The 18946-nt window shown below is 41.6% G+C and overlaps 1 protein-coding gene across 2 annotated transcripts in view; it reads right to left on the minus strand.

Moving 5' to 3' along the window:
* Positions 1 to 18946, minus strand: part of PPP1R16B (protein phosphatase 1 regulatory subunit 16B) — a 98852-nt gene that overhangs the window by 55750 nt on the left and 24156 nt on the right. For both annotated transcript variants that reach the window (XM_057700746.1, XM_057700747.1), the window contains exon 2: positions 17679 to 18029. In XM_057700746.1, coding sequence (XP_057556729.1) covers positions 17679 to 17928 — 250 coding nt within the window. In that variant the 5' untranslated portion in view covers positions 17929 to 18029. The remainder of the gene's footprint in view (positions 1 to 17678; positions 18030 to 18946) is intronic.

An 18946-nucleotide genomic window follows, 5' to 3' on the forward strand; every position in this document is an offset into this window, starting at 1 on the left:
TCCAAGCATATAAGGCTATTGAGTAAAACCATAATGCCAGTTTCACATGAATAAGAGAATTGTCTTGCATGCCAGAAATTCATTTAAGCATGATCGATTCATTCTGTGTCTGTCGGCCGACCTGGCAGGCATGCCAAATTATAATCAGAAGGTTGTGAGGCGACAGGTAATCATCAGGGTTAATGGCACTACCTCAACATGCGTTGAAGTCTCCTTTTCCATAATCAGATTGTCCTTAGCAATGGGATGGTAACCTTCAAAGTTGTTGGTCATGTTGTCCTCTCTCTTGGACAGTAGTTAGATCTCATTGCTCAAAAATGATCCCCTAGCCTCCTTTTTCTATGCATCTGTTCTTTTTTTTTTTTAAGTCCTAATGGTGATTATTGGATTCAATAGATATAGAATTACACTTGAATAAATATAATCAAACTAACAATGGAGGGAAAAGGAAAAAAGTACAAAACTGTACACACTGTTGAAAGTTTATATATATACTGATTTAAAAGATTCACTATACTTAGAATTTGAAAAAGAATAGATAAATGTATATGTATAACTGAATCATTTTGCTGCACATCTGAAACTAACACAACATTGTTAATCAGTGATGTCCCAATATAAAATAAAATTTTTTTAAAAAAGACTCACCGTTATACTTGGTACTTTTTGTCATTTTGCAATTATAACAAAGCAAAAAGTTATGAGCGAAATAGTGATTGCCCATATTAAATGTCTATACACACTCTTTGAACAAATAAACACTTTGTATCCATATTTAAAGCTTTTAATGTAAAAAATGAGCTTGCTTCCGGCTTGTTGACATACCTACCTAAGTTGAATTGACAACAGTACTTGCAGGGCATAACCTTTACCTATGATGCTTCTTTGTTTTGTTTTAATGACATTCAGTATAGAAATCAGTTTAACAGGGGTATGTTGAAGGGAATGGAATAAAAGCTTTCAAACTGGCTTCAGCAAACTCAGAAGCATATCAAGGTTGTAACTTCTTTGATAATTGTTGTAAAACTAAGGGAATATATTGTAACAATCTGTAGAAACTTCAGTTTTTGCTCTTCAATTTTTTTCTACCATTGAAAACACATTGCATTCTCTCTTTGCATAGAAGTATTGATATTATTAAAAATCAGACAAATAAGCAAGTCTGTCTATCAAACTGTCCAAATTACATTTTTTAAAGGTGAGAGAAAACCGGTTTATTTTTTTTACTTCTCCCCCTTTTCCCTATCTCACAGTCCCCGGTTATCACTATTCTAGTCTTTAGAAATTAGTTTGGTTGTTTCAGATTCCATATATAAGTGATATCATACTGTATTTATCTTTCTCTGTCTGACTTATTTCACTTAGAATAATGTAGGCATCTGTTCTTGACAAAGCTCTTTTTATAACATTATCTGCTGTGAAGCATGTGAATACTGAGCTTTCTTCAAAGTGACTTATTAGACGAGCTCCAACATGGCCTGGCCCAGTCTCTTATTCATTATTTTGTAAATTAATTAATTAATTAATTTTTTGGCTGCATTAGGTCTTCATTGCTGTGCACAGCCTTTCTCTGGTTGTGGCGAGTAGGGGCTACTCTTTGTTGCGGTGCACAGACATCTCATTGCGGTGGCTTCCCTTGTTGCGGAGCACAGGCTCTAGGTATGTGGGCTTCAGTAGTTGTGGCACTTGGGCTCAATAGTTGTGGCTTGAGGGCTCTACAGCACAGGCTCAGTAGTTGTGGCGCACGGGCTTAACTGCTATGCAGCATGTGGGATCTTCCCGGACCAGGGCTCGAACCCATGTCCCCTGCATTGGCAGGTGCATTCTTAACCAATGTGTCACCAGGGAAGTCCCCTGTTATTCACTATAGAACCACCAGTGCTGGTCTGAAGATGTCCAGACTGTCCCATGAATGTCCGAGCAGGAATCTCTACTCTGATTCATGACATGTTTTGTTATAACTTAATCCTCAGAGAACTTTTCTTTCAAGTTTCTGTAGGAAAGGAAGGTGGACTCTTTCTATTGTTCCCACATACCAATTACAAGTAACAGTATAGTTACGTACATTTCAGTTGAAACAAATATCCCCAATGGGTAATGACTGACTGTGATACCTTAACATAAAGGTGGTCTCTGGGGTTGTGCCCCCAAGCTTTTGTCTCTGGCCATGACCGTTCAACATTTTTGTCAAGGAGCTGAATAATGGTCAAGGCCTGTGTTATCCTGTACAGGCCTCCAGCCTAACCACGGTTGACTACTCAAATTATTTTAAATTAAATAAAATCGAAACGTTGGTTCCTCAGTCACATTTAAGTACTCAATAGCCACATGTGACCAGCAGCTACCATACTGGACGATGCATTTCCATAATCAGAAAAAGTTCTATTGGACAATTCTGCTCTAGAAGGCAAATGCTCATGGCATTTATGAACAACACGGAGCAGAAATTGTTGATGAACATTTCATTTGAAGTAGACATATTGAACTATGGCCTGACCCGCATCCGTTTTCCCTCCTTCCGGTGAAAGCATCCTAATTTTCCTTGGGGTAGTAAAACATAACTGCAAGTACCAGTCTGTGTATTTTGGGAGGAGCTGACTCCAAGGGTAGACATATGACTCAGATCAGACCAATCATAGCTTTGCTCTAGCCACTGTGATTGGCTTAGAGGTAAGTATATGGCCAATCTCAGCCAATGAAATTCAGTTCTGGGACTTGTTGAACCTAGGACATGATTGGGAGGAGAAATAATTCCTACTGGTGTTGCAAAAAAGAAATATACACTTCGGGGGCTTCCTAGGTGGCGCAATGGTTGAGAATCCGCCTGCCAATGCAGGGGACACGGGTTCGATCCCTGCTCCAGGAAGATCCCACATGCCTCAGAGCAACTAAGCCCATGCACCACAACTATTGAGCCCATGTGCTGCAACTACTGAAGCCCACGTGCCTAGAGCCCATCCTCCGCAACAAGAGAAGCCACGGCAATAAGGAGCCCACGCACCACAATGAAGAGTAGCCCCCACTCACCGCAACTAAAAAGAAAGCCCGCACACAGCCAAAAAGACCCAAAACAGCCAATAAAATAAATAAATAAATAAATTTATTTATTTTTTTAAAAAAAAAAGAATATACACTTCAAACTGCTGATAGTCAGAGACATGTTTCTGGCAGTCCCCTGTATAAACATGTGTTAGTTTGAGTTGGATTTCCCATCACTGGTCTTAATTTATCATTCAAGACATCCAAATTATTTGAGCAGGTGGATAATGGGCTCAAAACTCAACAAGATTGGGACTTCCCTGGTGTTCCAGTGGTTAGGACTCTGCACTTCACTGCTAAGGGCCTGGGTTCAATTCCTGGTTAGGGAATTAAGATCCTAACAGCCATGTGGTGCAGCAAAAAAAAAAAAAAACCCATAAAACAAAAACAAAAAAACTCCCCCCAAAACAAAAAAACTCAACAAGATAAATTTAGAGCCTCAACTTCAATGTTGAAAATCAATGTTGAAAATCATGGGGCTTCCCTGGTGGCACAGTGGTTAACAATCTGCCTGCCAATGCAGAGGACACAGGTTCCAGCCCTGGTCTGGGAAGATTCCATGTGCCTCAGAGCAACTAAGCTTGTGCGCCACAAATACTGAGCCCGTGCGCCACAAATACTGAGCCCGTGCACCTAGGGTCCGAGCTCTGCAACAATAGAAGCCACTGCAATGAGAAGCTTGCACACTGCAACAAAGAGTAACTCCTGCTCGCCAAAACTAGAGAAAGCCTGAGCACAGCAACAAAGACCCAATGCAGCCAAAAATAGATACATAAATACATAAATAATAAAATAAATCTTTTTAAAAAAGAAAATCATCTGTGTGTCCAGGGAGGCTGCTGGGGTGCTGCTGATGTTCTGCCTCCTGATCTGAGTGCTGGTTACATAGGGATGCTCAACATATGAAAATGCAACCAGTTTTTTCCTTTTCTGTATGAATAATGTACTTCAACAAATAGTTTTTTTTAATCAATTGCATAAGGACCAGATGGGGAAGCTGTAACCACTAGTGGGACACTGACTTCAGAGTTTTCGTTTCTTTAAACTCAATATGAGTCAACAGTAGCTACCTAAAAAGCCAATGGAAACAGGTCATGCTAATAGACATACTCATCCTGAATGAGGAAACTGACAGAGACATTCACCCTAGGGTGAGCCAGATCAGACTCTGGGAAAGATACAAAGTAGAGCATGTTCACAAGTCTCAAAGTTATATCTCCTAATAGTCAGGGGGAGAAGAGATGGGAGGAGAGGATACCTGCAGGACAGGCTGAATGAAACCCTGGAATGAACAGTGTTTGAACAGACAACCCTACCATCTGCAAATAAGGTTATCTTCACAGAAAACCCCAAAAGAACCTACTGAAAAACTGAGACTAAGGCGTTCAGTAAAGTGGCCTGATACAAAGTTAATATACAAAAACTTAAAGCCCTCCCCCCACCCCCACCTCGTCAAGAAATAGACAGAACTTACATAAAAAGAAAAAAAAACAAAACAAAACCCTAGTGCTTTCCTAAAGGACATAAAAGAATACTTTCCCAATAGAGACATGTACTACTCTCCTGCTTAGAAAAACTCAGTATGACAAAGATATCAGTTTAGCCCAAATTAAATTTTTAAATTGTGGTGAAATATACATAACATAAAATTTACCATTTTAACCATTTTTAGTGTACAGTTCAGTGGTATTAAATAATTCACCGCCATCACCACCATCCACCTCCAGAACGTCTTTCATTTTGAAAAACTGAATCCCTGTGTCCATTTATAATACTAATCAATTTTGGAGGAATCTATTTTTGAGCTTTGGAGGGAAAACCAACTTAAAAGGTCTCAAATATTACGTGAACAGCTGAAAATAACCAGGAACACTTTGAAAAGGAAGAGCCATATGAAGAAGGACTTTTCTATCATACATTAAGCCACAACATCGAACTACAGGGATCAAAACAGTGCATAACTAGCACAAAAACAGATTGTCAGAACCGAATAAACAGCTTGGAAAGCTACCCTTCTTCACAGATAAGGGTCTAGCGTATGAGGGTGGCATCGCAAACTCACGGGGAAGGGAAAGATGCTGAACAACTGATAACTCTTTGGAAACACACTGGAGAGAGACAGATTTTTCAGTTATTACTTTATACTCAAATGAATTCCAGAAAGATTATATATTTAATTTCTTTAAGTAAGGCCACAAAAATCTAGGAGCACATAAATGTTAATATACATCACTGGATGTAGGAACACTTCAAAGCAAGAGTCAGCAAACTTTTTCTGTAAAGGACCAGAGAGTAAATATTTTCATCTTTGCAGGCCTTGTGGTATCTGTTGCAACTACTCAATTCTGCCATTGTGCTGTGAAAGCAGAGACAGTGTGTCAACAAATGGCTGTGGCTGTGTGCCAATAAAACTTTATTTACAAAAACAGATGGTGGGAAGATTTGGCCTTCCAGCCGTAGTTTTCTGACCCCTGTTTTAGAGGGATAAAAAAGCAAAGAAAAAAATAATTGGGAAAAAAGCAAATATCATCAGGTTTGGCTACATAAAAACTAAGGACTCCAGGGCATAAAATATTTATACTATAAACAAAATGTTAAAGCGCACACACACACACACACACACACACACACACACACTCTGCAGGAAATATCTGCACCATACATGACAATGGAGTTGACATCTTCTCCTCCGTTTTCATTCTCTTCCTTCTCCTTCTCACACACAAACATACACCATCATTGAAATCAATAAGCAAAAGAGACACACTAGTAGAAAAAATGGACAAAAATCTAGACAAAAACGAAATGACCATTAAGCTTATAAATAGGTATTCAGCCTCAAATACCTCAATTATATGCATAGTAGGACCACAGAACTATTTTTCACATATCAAATATAACAGCAAAGTGTGTTTTCAGTGCCACTGACTAGTGTTGATGGGGAAGGCAGAGGTCAGGCAGGCCTGGTACCCACAGCTGATGGGGGTGTAAACTGATGTAACCTTTCTGGTGACCAAATAAGCACTTTCTATTGAAGCTTTGCAGATGTTTACATTCTTGAATCTATTGAACCTCTGAGAATCTACTCTAAGTAAATAATCAAAGCTGTGGCCAAATACTTTTATACAATGATAATCACCATGGCATAATTTATAGTAGCAAAAATTAGAAACAACTTCCAAATCCAGTAATAGGAGAGTGGTTCAGTAAATTATGGTACATTCAGACAGGGTGTGTGAGGTTGTCGTTTAAAATCTCTTTTCCAAAGGCTATGTAAAGACAGAATAAAAGAGTCGACCTCCAAGCAACATTCGACTCAGCTGACAAACCTTTCTTCTAAAAACACCTCCTTCCCTCGACTTCTGAGATGCCACACCATCCTAGTTTTCTTTCTTCCTCCCTGGCCCCTTTGTTCTCTTCTTCTTGGCTTAACATGTAGCTGTTAAGGTGTCCCAGGGCTTTCTCTTGGGGCCCCTTCTTTGCTCTGTATTACCTCCTACCTGATCTCAGATAGTCCCTCCACTTTAAAAAGGTTGCCTTTGTAAGCTGATGACTCCCAAATTTTTAAATCCATCCCTGAGACCACGCCTTGGAGGTTAAAAGGGCATGTCATCTTCAATGGCCTTACAGAACTCTTGATTCTCTCCAAATTCCCGCCTCCGTCCTACCCCAGTCTTTTCAATCTCAAAAGATGGCACCATCATCCACTTCAGGGCTCAAGTCAAAAACCAAGGGTCATCTCTAAGTTCTTCCCTTTGCCACCTTACATACAAACCCTGGCGGCTCTACCTCTGTTTCTCCATCTCCACAGCCAACACACAGGCTTTCACCTAAGCCTCTGAGATAGCTTGTGGTGAGTCCTCCCTGTTCCCACTCATGCCCCCATAGGAACAGACTCATAGAGTCTCTTCTCCACTCAGCAGCCAGCAAAGAGCTTTCACAATCTATATCTCATCATATGCTTTCCCCTCGCAAAACCCACCAGTGGATTTTCATCTCGACCCAATTAAATGCACATGTCCTACCACAGTCTTCAGGGGTCAGTGTCCCCCAGGCTGCCTCTTCGCCTCCATCTTCATTCCATCCTCAAGTTCATCTCATCCCATGCCTTCATCCCTTTTCTCCAGATTCCCACGTGCCTGCCTCTTTCTCTGCATTCAAACGTCAGCCCAAGTCACCTCCTCAGAGGTACTCTCCCTGGTATCAGAACTTACACACAGCCTCCCATCCCAGCCCTTATTTATTTATTTTTTAAGCTCTTTATTGGAATATAATTGCTTTACACTCTTGTACCAGCTTTTGAGGTACACCAAAGTGAATCAGCTGCATTTATACATATATCCCCATATCCCCTCCCTCCCGCGACTCCCTCCCACCCTCCCTGACCTGGCCCTCTAAGGCATCACTCATCATCACCCAGAGTTGATCTCCCTTTGTTATACAGCAACTTCCCATTAGCTATCCATTTTACAGTTGGTAGTGTATATATGTCTATGCTATTCTCTCACTTCGTCCCAGCTTCCCCTTCACCCCCCGCCCCCCCAACCCCGTGTCCCCCAGTCCATTCTCTGCATCTGCATCCTTATTCTTGCCCTGTCACTGGGTTCATCAGTACCTTTTTTTTTTTTTTTTTTTTAGATTCCGTGCATATGAGTTAGCATACAGTATTTATTTTTCTCTTTCTGGCTTACTTCACTCTGTATGACAGTCTCTAGGTCTATCTACCTCATTACATATAGCTCCATTTCATTCCTTTTTATGGCTGAGTAATATTCTATTGTATATATATGCCACATCTTCTTTATCCATTCATCTGTTGATGGGCATTTAGGTTGTTTCCATGCCCTGGCTATTGTAAATAGTGCTGCAGTGAACATTATGGTACATGTTTCTTTTTGGATTATGGTTTTCTCTGGGTATATCCCCAGTAGCGGGATTACTGGGTCATATGGTAGTTCTATTTTTAGTTTTTTAAGGAACCTCCAAGCTGTTTTCTATAGTGGCTGTACCAACTTACATTCCCACCAACAGTGCAGGAGAGTTCCCTTTTCTCCACACCCTTGCCAACATTTATTGTTTCTAGATTTTTTGATGATGGCCATTCTGACCGGTGTGAGGTGCTACCTCATTGTGCCAGCCCTTATTTATACCGCTACTTTGCTTAGGTTCTTCAAAGCACAGAAGAGATGCCTAATTTTGTTGAACTGACAAATGTGAGGGTGAAAGTTATTTTGTAAATACACACACACTTACTGTGTGTTTGAATGCAGATACAAAGAGTGAAGACAACTGGGTTGGGTACACCCCATGCATCACCCCCCAGAATGTGGATAAACAATGGTTATCAGTCTTTATGTCTAAAAAGGACAAAGAGATCCTCTCACTGACAGTGTTTATTGCCAATGAAAGAATTTGAGCTTTCAGGCGAAAACTTGTATCGCCACCATGACCTTACACTTTCCCAGTACTTGGAAGAATTTTCTGGTGAGATTAGTGTTGAAAATATAAATTTTGTATTGAAGTATAGTTGATTTACAATACTATATTAGTTTCCAGTGTACAGCATAGTGGCTCAGGGTTGTCCTTTTTTTCAGATTATATTTCATTGTAGGTTAGAAAATATAAATTTTTTATATTGTATAATGAAATGTGTCAAATTTAGAAGATCTGCATGACTCAGTGAACTAATACTTTTTTTTTCCTCCAGCTTTACTGCAGTATAATTGACATATAACATTGTGAAAGTTTAAGGTATATAATGTGTTGATTTGATGCATACATATTGCAAAATAATTACCACAGTAAGATTAGTTAACACCTCCGTTACTTCCATTAATACCCTTTTTGCATGTGTGTGGTGAGAACATTTAAGATCTACTCTCCTAGCAAATTCCAAATATATTATTGTTAACTATAGTCACCCTGCTGTATGTTAGATCCCCAGAATTTATTCATCTTATAACTGCAAGTTTATACCCTTTGACCCCCACCCTCACCAGCCCCTAGCAGCAACTATTCTACTCTATTTCTATGAGTTTGGCTTTTTAAATTCTATATGTAAAGTGGTATCATATAGTATTTGTCTTTCTCTGATATTTCACTTAGCATAATGCCCTCGAGTTTCATCCATGTTGTTGTAAATGGCAGTATTTCCTTCTTTTTTATGGTCAAATAATATTCCATTATATATATATATACACACACACACATTTTTTTATCCATTCATTCATTGATGGACATTTAGGTTGTAGTGAATAATGCTACAATGGAATATTGCAGTGCAGATATCTCTACAAGGTAGCGATTTTATTTCCTTTGGATATATACTCAAAAGTGGAATTGCTGGATCATATAGTAGTTCTATTTTTAATTCTTAAAGGAATCTCCATGCTATTTTCCATAGTGGCTTCACCAATCTACATTCCCACCAACAGTGCACAGAGTTCCCTTTTCTCCACATCCTCACCAACACTTATTATCTCATCTTTTTGATTAATAGACAATCTAAAAGGTATGAGGTGACATCCCATTGTGGTTTTGACTGGCATTTCCCTGATGATTTGTATGTTGAGCATCTTTTCATGTTCCTGTTGGCTATTTGTATATCTTCTTTGGAAAAATGTCTATTCAGGACTTCTGCCCATTTTTAAATTGGATTATTTGGCTTTTTTTTGCTGTTGAGTTGTATAAGTTCTTTATATATTTTGGATATTAACTCCTTATCTGATATACAGTTTGCAAATATTATCTCTCATTTTGTAGGTTGCATCTTCATTTTATTGGTTGTTTCTTTTGCCGTACAGAAGCTTTTTAATTTGATGTAGTTCCACTTGTTTGTGTTTGCTTTTGTTGCTTTTGTTTGCTTTTGGTGTCATATCCAAAAAAGTGAACCAATACTTTCCAACAGACCAATACATTATGTTAAAAAAAGTATGCATGTATAAAAGAGCCATTCAAAATGTAAGACAAACCAATGGATTTTAATGTAATAGCATAAGAAAAGCTAAAAATTGATCTAGTTTCAGCTTCCACATTGCAATTAACCTTCAAGAAACCTGTTGCATTTGATTGAGGTTTCAAAGAGTATTCACATTTATCTGAAAAGGCAATTAAAATATTTCCTCCCTTTTCCAACTACATATCTCTGTGAGGTAAGATATTCATTTACTTCAATCAAAATAACATATCACAACAGATTGAATTCAGAAGTGGATGAGAGAATCCAGCTGCCTTCTATTAAGCCAGACCTTTAAAAGATTTGCAAAAGCATAAAACAAGGCTACTCTCCTCACTACTTTTTTTGTTCTGAAAATATCATTTTCCATAAAAAAAATTTATGTTAATGTGTGTAATGGGTTTTTTGGTTTTGTTTTTGTTTTTTTTTGGCTGCACACGGGCTTTCTCTAGCTGTGGTGAGCGGGGCTACTCTTGGTTGCTGTGCACGGGCTTCTCAGTGAGGTGACTTCTTTTGTTGCAGAGCAAGGGCTCTAGGCGTGCAAGCTTCAGTAGTTGCAGCATGCAGGCTCAGTAGTTGTGGCATGCAGGCACTAGAGTGAATGGGCTTCAGGAGTTGTGGCATGAGAGCTCAGGAGTTGTGACTCGGGCTCTAGAGCACACACTCAGTAGTTGTAGTGCACGCGCTTCGTTGCTTCGAGGCATGTGGAATCTTCCTGGGCCAGGGATCAAACCCATGTCCCCTGCATTGGCAGGCAGATTCTTAACCACTGTGCCACCAGGGAAGCCCCATGTGTGTGATGGTTTTAAAACATGTGCAAAAATTCTCCTTCCTTCAAGAGGTGGAGCCTAACTCCCTTCCCCTTGAGTACAGGCTGGACTTAGTGAATCATTTCAATGAATAGAATATGGCAGAAGCATGGTATGTGACTTAGAAGGCTAGGTCATAAAAGGCACTTTGGTTCCCTCCTTGCTCTATGTCTTGGATCACTGGCTCTGAAGGAAGCCAGCTGCCATGTTGAGAGGACACTCAAGCAGCCCTAGGGAGAGGCTCACATGGCAAGAACCTGAGGCCTCCTGCCAACAGCCATGTGAGTGTGTCATCTTGGAAGTGGATTCTCCAGTCCCAGTTAAACCTTGTGGTGATCACAAGCTTATGAGAGACCCTAAGCTAGAATCACCCAAGCTAAGCTGCTCTTGGATTCTTGACTCACAGAAACTGTGTAAGACAGTAAATATTTATTGTTTTAAGTTTCTAAATTTTGAGCTCATCTGCTATGCAACAATAGATAACTAGTACAACAGTTAATGAATTTATTTTTATGTTTTAGGCGGTGAATACACATTTATTTTAACTCCTCAGTTTTAATTTCCAATATGGTAAATATTTATATAGAACCCAGTTAAACAAAAGTTCTTAGTGGTTCTCCATTTTTAATAATATAAAGGGGCTTTGAGGCCAAAAAGTTTGAAAACTATTGCCCTAAATTTGCAAATTGCTCCTTTATTAAACTTTTCTCAAATTACCCCATGTAAGAGTGCCTCACACGTTGTTTCTGATCAGGACTCTGACTGATAGAACAATACCAAAATATTATCAATGATTGTTGCTCTTCAGTAGGAGAATATGATTTTATCTTCTTCTTAATATTTTCTTTTCTGTACTTTAAATTTTTTCTACAATTAAGGATGCATTATTTTTATAATTAGGAGAAAAGAAACTTCCCTTTTCAAAATCATCAAAAGCGAAAGTTAGAACTGTGTTTTCTTTAGATGAGTCAATGGTTGAAGCTTGGCTTGCAGAGCCCAGGTGTCCACCAATGCACCCAGCGGTTGGGGAGAAGTTTGTGGGGGCGGGGTGGGGGAGGGGAGGGGCATGAGGGGCAGCAAACCACCCCCCCACCTACCTCAGCCAGAATAGTTCTTTCATGTGTTTTACATATTGGGTTTCTGCATAATATTTCATTTAAAGAAAAGTTTCCACTTAAAAAAAAAATTTTGAAAACGCTTACCATGAGAATAACAGTTGAAGAGTTAACCTCAGGCTCTAGAAGAATCACTCAAACTTTTTTCTTCAATGTAAACAGAGATTCTATAAAGAAAACTCTGCACATTCTGAGGGAGGGACAGAAGCCTTGACAACTTAATAAATGTTTGGTGGTTTCAGGAGAGGTTGGCTCATATGGCCGTTGAAAGAAATCACAGGGATGAAGAGCTTATCCAGGGACCCCCAATACTAAGGGCCCAAGAGGCCAGCAGAAATACCAGGGTCCTTAAGGCCCAAGGAGACAGAGATCAGAAACACAAGTGAATGGTTCTCTTATTTTCTAAAAAAAAAAAAAGACAAGAAAAAAAAAAGCAGGAGGTGCCAGGACTGCCTGGTGGTTAAAAGCACAGGCTCCAGGGACAGCAGATCCAGGTTCGAACCCCAGGTCTGACACTTAAAACTATGAGATCCTGGCAAGTGACACAGCCTCACAGCTTCAATGTAAATGTACAATGTACAATTTCACCTGTAAAATGGGGTCTGAGAATGTAAACTGTGAAGCCATTTTGGAAAACAGTTTAGCAGTTTCTTAAAAGTTAAACATAAATTTACCATGTGACCCAACCATTCCATTCCTAGGTAACTACCCAAGAGAAATGAAAATATGTGTCCCCCAAAGGACTTGCTTACAAATGTTCTTATTAGCATTATTCATCATAACCCCAAATCGAAACCGTCGGAATGTCCATCAGCTGGTGAATAGGTCCACAAAACATGGCACATTAGTACTGCAGAGTACTGTAGGGCAATAAACAGGAATAAGTCCTGATGCATGCCACAGCCTAGAGGCACCTTGAGAACATGATTCCAGGTGAAAGAAGCCAATACAAAAGATCACATAGTGTATGGGTCCACGTAAACGAAATGTCCAGAAAAGGCAAATACATAGAGGCAGAAAATAGATTTGCGGTTGCCTGGGGCAGGGGCTGGGGTGGATACTGGGAGTGGCTACAAATGGACACAAAGTTTCTTCTTGGAGTGATGGAAGGGTCTAAAACTAGGCTGTAGTGATGGATTCCTAACTTTGTAAACTTACTGAAAATCACTGAACTGTACACTTAACATGGCCAAATTTGATGATACGTAAATTAAACCTCAATACAGCTGTTTTTTTAAAAATGGGGCTAATGCACTTCATTGTACAGCAGAAACTAACACAACACTGTAAAGCAATTATACTTCCATAAATAACTAAATAAATATATAAATAAAATTGGAAAGCCCTAAAAAAAAATAAAATAAAAATGGGGTTTCTTTCTCTACCTCAGAGGGTTGCTATGAAGATTAAATGAGGTAATGCCTGTAAAGCAAGCAGCCTGCTACAAAGCAAGCATTTGGTAAATAATAATAATGTTGACAATCAGAATACATACTAATAATAGAAGTGTAGAATAATAGATAATGCAGGATAACAACAATTTATAGCATATGTACTTATTTAAATTTTTTAAATTGAAGTAGTTAATTTACAATGTTGTATTAGTTTCTGGTGTACAGCAAAGTGACTCAGTTATACATATATATTTTTTCATATTCTTCTCCATTATAGTTTATTACAAGATAATGAATAAACTATAGCACAGTTCCCTGTGCTATAGAGTAGGACCCTGCTGTTTATTTTATATATAGTACTTTGTATCTGCCAACCCCAAACTCCCCGTCCCTTTTGCCCTTTGCAACCATAAGTTTGTTTTCTATGTCTGTGAGTCTGTTTCTGTTGTTTCTGTGTGTCTGTTGTTTCTGTTGTTTCTGTGTGTCTGTTGTTTCTGTTGTTTCATTTGTGTCATATTTTAGATTCCACATGTAAGTGATATTGTATGTACAGCATATGCACTTCTTACCATACCACTCCCACATGTTAACCCAATTTAATCCTACAGGATTAAACTAAGGCAGGTGTATTATATCATCCTCATTTTTGCAGATGGGGAAACTGAGACACGAAGAAGTTAATGAACTTTCCCAGGTTGCGCAGCTAGTACACAGCAGAGCTGGGATGGGGAAACCTGGAAAACTAGCTCCGGAGACTGTGCTTCTTGCCATGACACTGCACTGCCTTTTAGTAAACGACAGCTGTGTACTGAGTTACTGCTCTACCTGGTGATGGGGGAAAGGATACCGAAAAGGATCAGAGACGGCTCCCCAAGAAGGTACCACAGGACCCAAAACTGAAGGGTGTAGGAGTGAGTCAGGGGAAGAGTGTTCCAGACAGAGGGAACCACATATGCAGAGGTGGAAAGGTAAGAGAATGCAGGGCATGGGGAGGAAGCCAGAGGAGCTGCAGATGGCTGGAACAGATACCCAGCAGTGGGAACATGGGGTTCAGGTAAGTCCAAGGCCACGGAGGATCCCTGGTGCTGGACATCAGGCTGAAGGCGAGACAGAGCCAGAGAAGGAAAGTCAGTGAGTTCCTCAGCGCTGCCTTACTCCAGGAATGACTCACATCACCCTGGCAGGTGGAGGAGGTTGACTCAGTCACTGCTTGTGAGCTCAGGAGAGCGGGGGAGCTGCCACCCCACGTTCCCATCCCACTGTGAGCTAACTCCCCAGCATGCAGAAGCCGTCCTAGCCAGCTGGGAGCACTGGGCTTGGTCATGCTGCCAGGAAGCTGGGCATAGCCTGGTGAGAGCACCTGCTGGCTGCTGGCAGCTTCCACACCCCCGCTCAAAACCCAGACGCCTGTGGACCCCGGGGGCACCTCTCACCGCAGCCCAACAGCCTGCCACGGGGCGCAGTGCTCTGGCCCCTCACTCTCACTTAGTTGTCAGGGGACCAGCCGGGGAATCTAGCACTTTTCACATTCAAATCTAATATCCACATAAACATTTGCATGTATGCACAAAACACTCTCTATGGCAAAAACAAAACAACGAAAAAAACTTATATGCCTAACAAAAAGGAAGTGGTTCAAAGATACTGGTGAATCCATACAGTGGAATACTACGAAGCAATTAAAAAGAAGAATGCAGATGTACTATTCCACCACACTGGCATGAAACCTCCAAGGTATACTGTTTGGTGAAAAAAAAAAACTACAGAATAATGTATCCAGTATGTCTTCATTTACATAAAAACTAAAACAAACAAAAAACCACAAACTAGCTCTATATTTCTCCAAGTCTACAAATACATAGGTAAATGAGAAAGATGCCTGGAAGAAAATACATCAGACTAAGAGCAGTAGTAATTACAGAAGGAAAGAAGGAAGGGAGGGAGGGAAGGAGGAAGGAAGGAAGGAAGGAAGGAAGGAAGGAAGGAAGGAAGGGACTTTTCGCTCTCTGGATTTCTATGTTGTTTGATTTTTACAAGAAGTATGTATTTGGGTTCTTAAAAACATTAAAGTCTGTTAAAACAGAAAAAGAGGGAAAAGTGTGTTAAAATGATCACCATGCTGGTGCAGGGTTCAGGGTTACTTTTCAAAGAGCTGTGACGTCCAGCATCTTGTCTAACTCTTGCCACACCCCTTTGAGGGCAAGCGTTCAAAATCCCTTTTACAGATTAAGAAACTGGACCCAGAGAGGTGAAACGAGCTCTCCAAGGTCACATGCAGGGCCGAGGCGGTCCCTGGACCTTGGACCCAAACCCAGCACTCTTTCTAACCAGTACCCGTGGGAGTGCACCAGAGCGTGGCCGAGGGGTGGGGGTGGGCGGTGTGGAAGGCACACGGATGCTCTGAAGCAGCAGGGTATTCAGCGAGCGGAAAGGGGGCTCAGTCAGGGGAGAGGGGAGTAGACGATAAGCGTGAAAAGAGGGCTGATGCACGGCCGCCCACAACAAAATCAGACATCATGACGTGCCGCCCACTGAGTGGGAGGGACCTGCCGCGTCACCCGGCAAATGACACGTGGGAAGGAGCCTCGTGGGGCGGCTTGTCCCCCGAGCCTGAGATTTCACGCCTCTCTCACAGGGGCTGCTCACCCCAGGTGCTGGCTGCGCTGTTTGCAGCTGACTGGTTCCCAGAAGGCGTCTCTGCTTGTTCCCAGAGGGCTCTGTAACCAGGGCAGAAAGGGAACTGTGCTTCTCAGAGGGTTCTAGAACCCAAGGAGCAACCTACCTAAACCCTAATACCCTCTGGTGTGACGAGGGCCTCCACCCCCTCCGTTCTTTCATTGGCTGCTTTAGCACCAAATGTCAGGGGGGTGTGCCGAGGCCGGAGGCCAGAGGGACCAGGAAACATGGCTAGGTCCCTCCCAGGACAGGTGGAAGGGATTCATACACAGGGAGGGACGGGAGTCTGCTGAGGGGAACACAGGACGCATGGACGCGTCTCAGCGGCACAGAGAGCAGGCGCGACCCCTCAGAGCACGCGCGGAGAAGAGGGCGCTGGCCACATCACGCATCCTCCAGCCACTCTTTTTTTTTTTTAATTCCTTATTATTAGTTTTAATGGTTACTATTCGATTGTAGCATTCTTTTATTCAAATTAGATTAAGATTAAACTCATTTTATGAGGTCAATTTGACTACATTTAATGAAAAGGCCAAACCCTGTCATTTTTTAAATGTATTTATTTATTTTTCCATTCACTCTTTTAATGGGAAGCCAACCCACAAGGTCATGAAGCCAGGGACGAAAGCCTGGATCCTGGGAGCTCTGATCTCAGCTCTGCTCCCTTGGCCAAGTTTCTGAATCCTGCTGAGTCTCAGTTTCCCCATTTGTAAAATGGGTATTATTATACCTGCCTCTTGGGTATCATGATATCTGGATCATAGGACACATTATAATAGTAATGTAATTAAATAAAATATAACAAGTACAGGGTATCCATGAAATCTGGAAACAGCTTATATGAATGCATGTATGTGTTCATATTTATTCATCTGCTTTATACAGTGAAAATGTCCCAGACAACATTGTGTACACTCGTCTCTGTTTCCAGACTTTATGGACACTCTTTATATAAATATAATTTTCTATAAGTATAATTTTATATAAAAGTCTATAAATATAATACAATATAGTAATAATAAAATAAAACATACTAATCACACAGTGGGAGGGACCATGTCAAGAACTTACAGGTATTTTCTATTTTAATGCTCACAGAGCCCTGGAGGTGGATACTATTATTATCTCCATTTTACAGAGGCAGAAACTAAGGTACAGGGAGCTGAAGAGACTTGCCTACTCGCCAGGGTCACCCAGGGGATAACTCACAACACCAGTTTGAGACCCGGGTCATCTAACTTCAGAGCCTATGCTGTTCTGCGCCCCTCTAAATCATCTACCTCTGCAGTGAAGACGGGATAAAGGAGACCAGCCGACAGTTCTGCAGCACAGAAGAGGGGCTTCGGAAATGCAAGGTCCCGGGAGTACTGAGCTCCTGGAGGAGGGAAACCAGATCCCATTGGTTCACCCCCACGACCGGAAGAGCAGTGCACAGGATGGAGGCTGACAGTCGGTATTAGTGGGAGGGAAGGAAAATGAGTATTTATTAGCCAAAGGCTGGTATTCTTGTTTTCAAGAAAAAGTCTCTGATTTCAGAGACTTTCCTAGGAACATCTTCCTCCCAAGATGGGAGCGGCTGCCCAAACGCGGGCAAGGGCCAGACCCGCCCAGCTCTCCCCTCCGCACCACAGAAGCCAGAATCCAAGCGGCCCAGGCGGCCACCCGCCAACCAGGACCAGAAGCGGCCTACCTTCCTCGGCGTCGTTCCTCAGCGAGGCCTCCAGCAGGGCCACGCTGGCCTCGAAGGACACCTTCTTCCGCCGGCCGCCCGCGCTGCGCTTCCGCTCATGCTTGCGCTTGCGATGCTGCAGGTCCTGCTCATACTGCGCCCACTTCTTCAGCTGCTGGGCCCGGCGCTTCTGGGCGGCGCGCAGCCGCTCCAACGTAGGCACCTTCTCCAGCAGCTGCAGCTCAGTCAGCAGGTCCACGTGGCTGGCCATGGCCTCCGCGCCTCCCCGCGCCCTGGCTGGGGGCTAGCACGGCGCGCCGGGGGCCGGGGCAGCATGGGGGCTCCTGCGGGGCTGGCGCCGCATGCTGGGGCCTGTGGCGGGGAGGGGGGAAGAGAAACAGATGCACGTACTTGTCAGGCTCAAAACTGCGATCTGATGGTCACCCGGCGCCGTGTTCCAAATGCTTTTTCCCCCTATTTTATTATTTTTCTTTTTTTTTTAATTGAGATAGAATTGACCTATAACAGTGTAAGTTTCAAGCGTACAATGTGTTGATTTCATATATTTATACATTGCCATATGATTACCACTGTTAGCTAACACCTCCATCACGGTCACATAATAATTCTTACTTTTGGGTGGTCCTACTGTAATTTCATATAAGGTTGTTCTATTGTTATAACACACATGGAGTTCATTGTTATAACATAGAAGGGGTTTATAGTTATTTTTAAAGGAATGATTATTACATTTTAAATGTCTCTGTATTAATTTATAATATGGTAAATGTTGACAGATATAATCCACATAAACAAAAGCTCTTTGGGAACCTTACTCTTAAGAGTATAAAGGGGTCCTAAGACCCACAAATAGTTGCTGAACTATTGGGACCTGGAAAACCTTAGTTGAAGTTTTCCTCTTTGGATGACTTGTTTTTAAAAAAATTCAGACCTCTTGCTCTCATCAATTCCTGGGCAACATAAAGTCAACAAAATTTCAGAGTCTGAAGCCAAGTGGTAGCTGTCTTCCTGTAGCACAGAACCTATGGGTTCTCAGACGCAGAGGGAAAGGGTCTTGGAACAACCTGAGCCTTTCTAAGCCTGTTTTTCCACCTGTAAAATGTTGTACCCACCTCCCAGAATTTACAGTAAGAAAGAGCTGGAAGAAAGAGCTGACCAAAAAAAGTTACAGCAAAGAGAAACAAGTTATAGCAAAGAGAAACAAGCTTGGAGGAAGAAGAGCAAGGACCCATAAACAGTGCATCTGGGGGCAAGGCTGGTAGATGATT

Source organism: Hippopotamus amphibius, chromosome 12 (assembly GCF_030028045.1).
Source record: "Hippopotamus amphibius kiboko isolate mHipAmp2 chromosome 12, mHipAmp2.hap2, whole genome shotgun sequence".
Lineage (NCBI taxonomy): Eukaryota > Metazoa > Chordata > Mammalia > Artiodactyla > Hippopotamidae > Hippopotamus > Hippopotamus amphibius.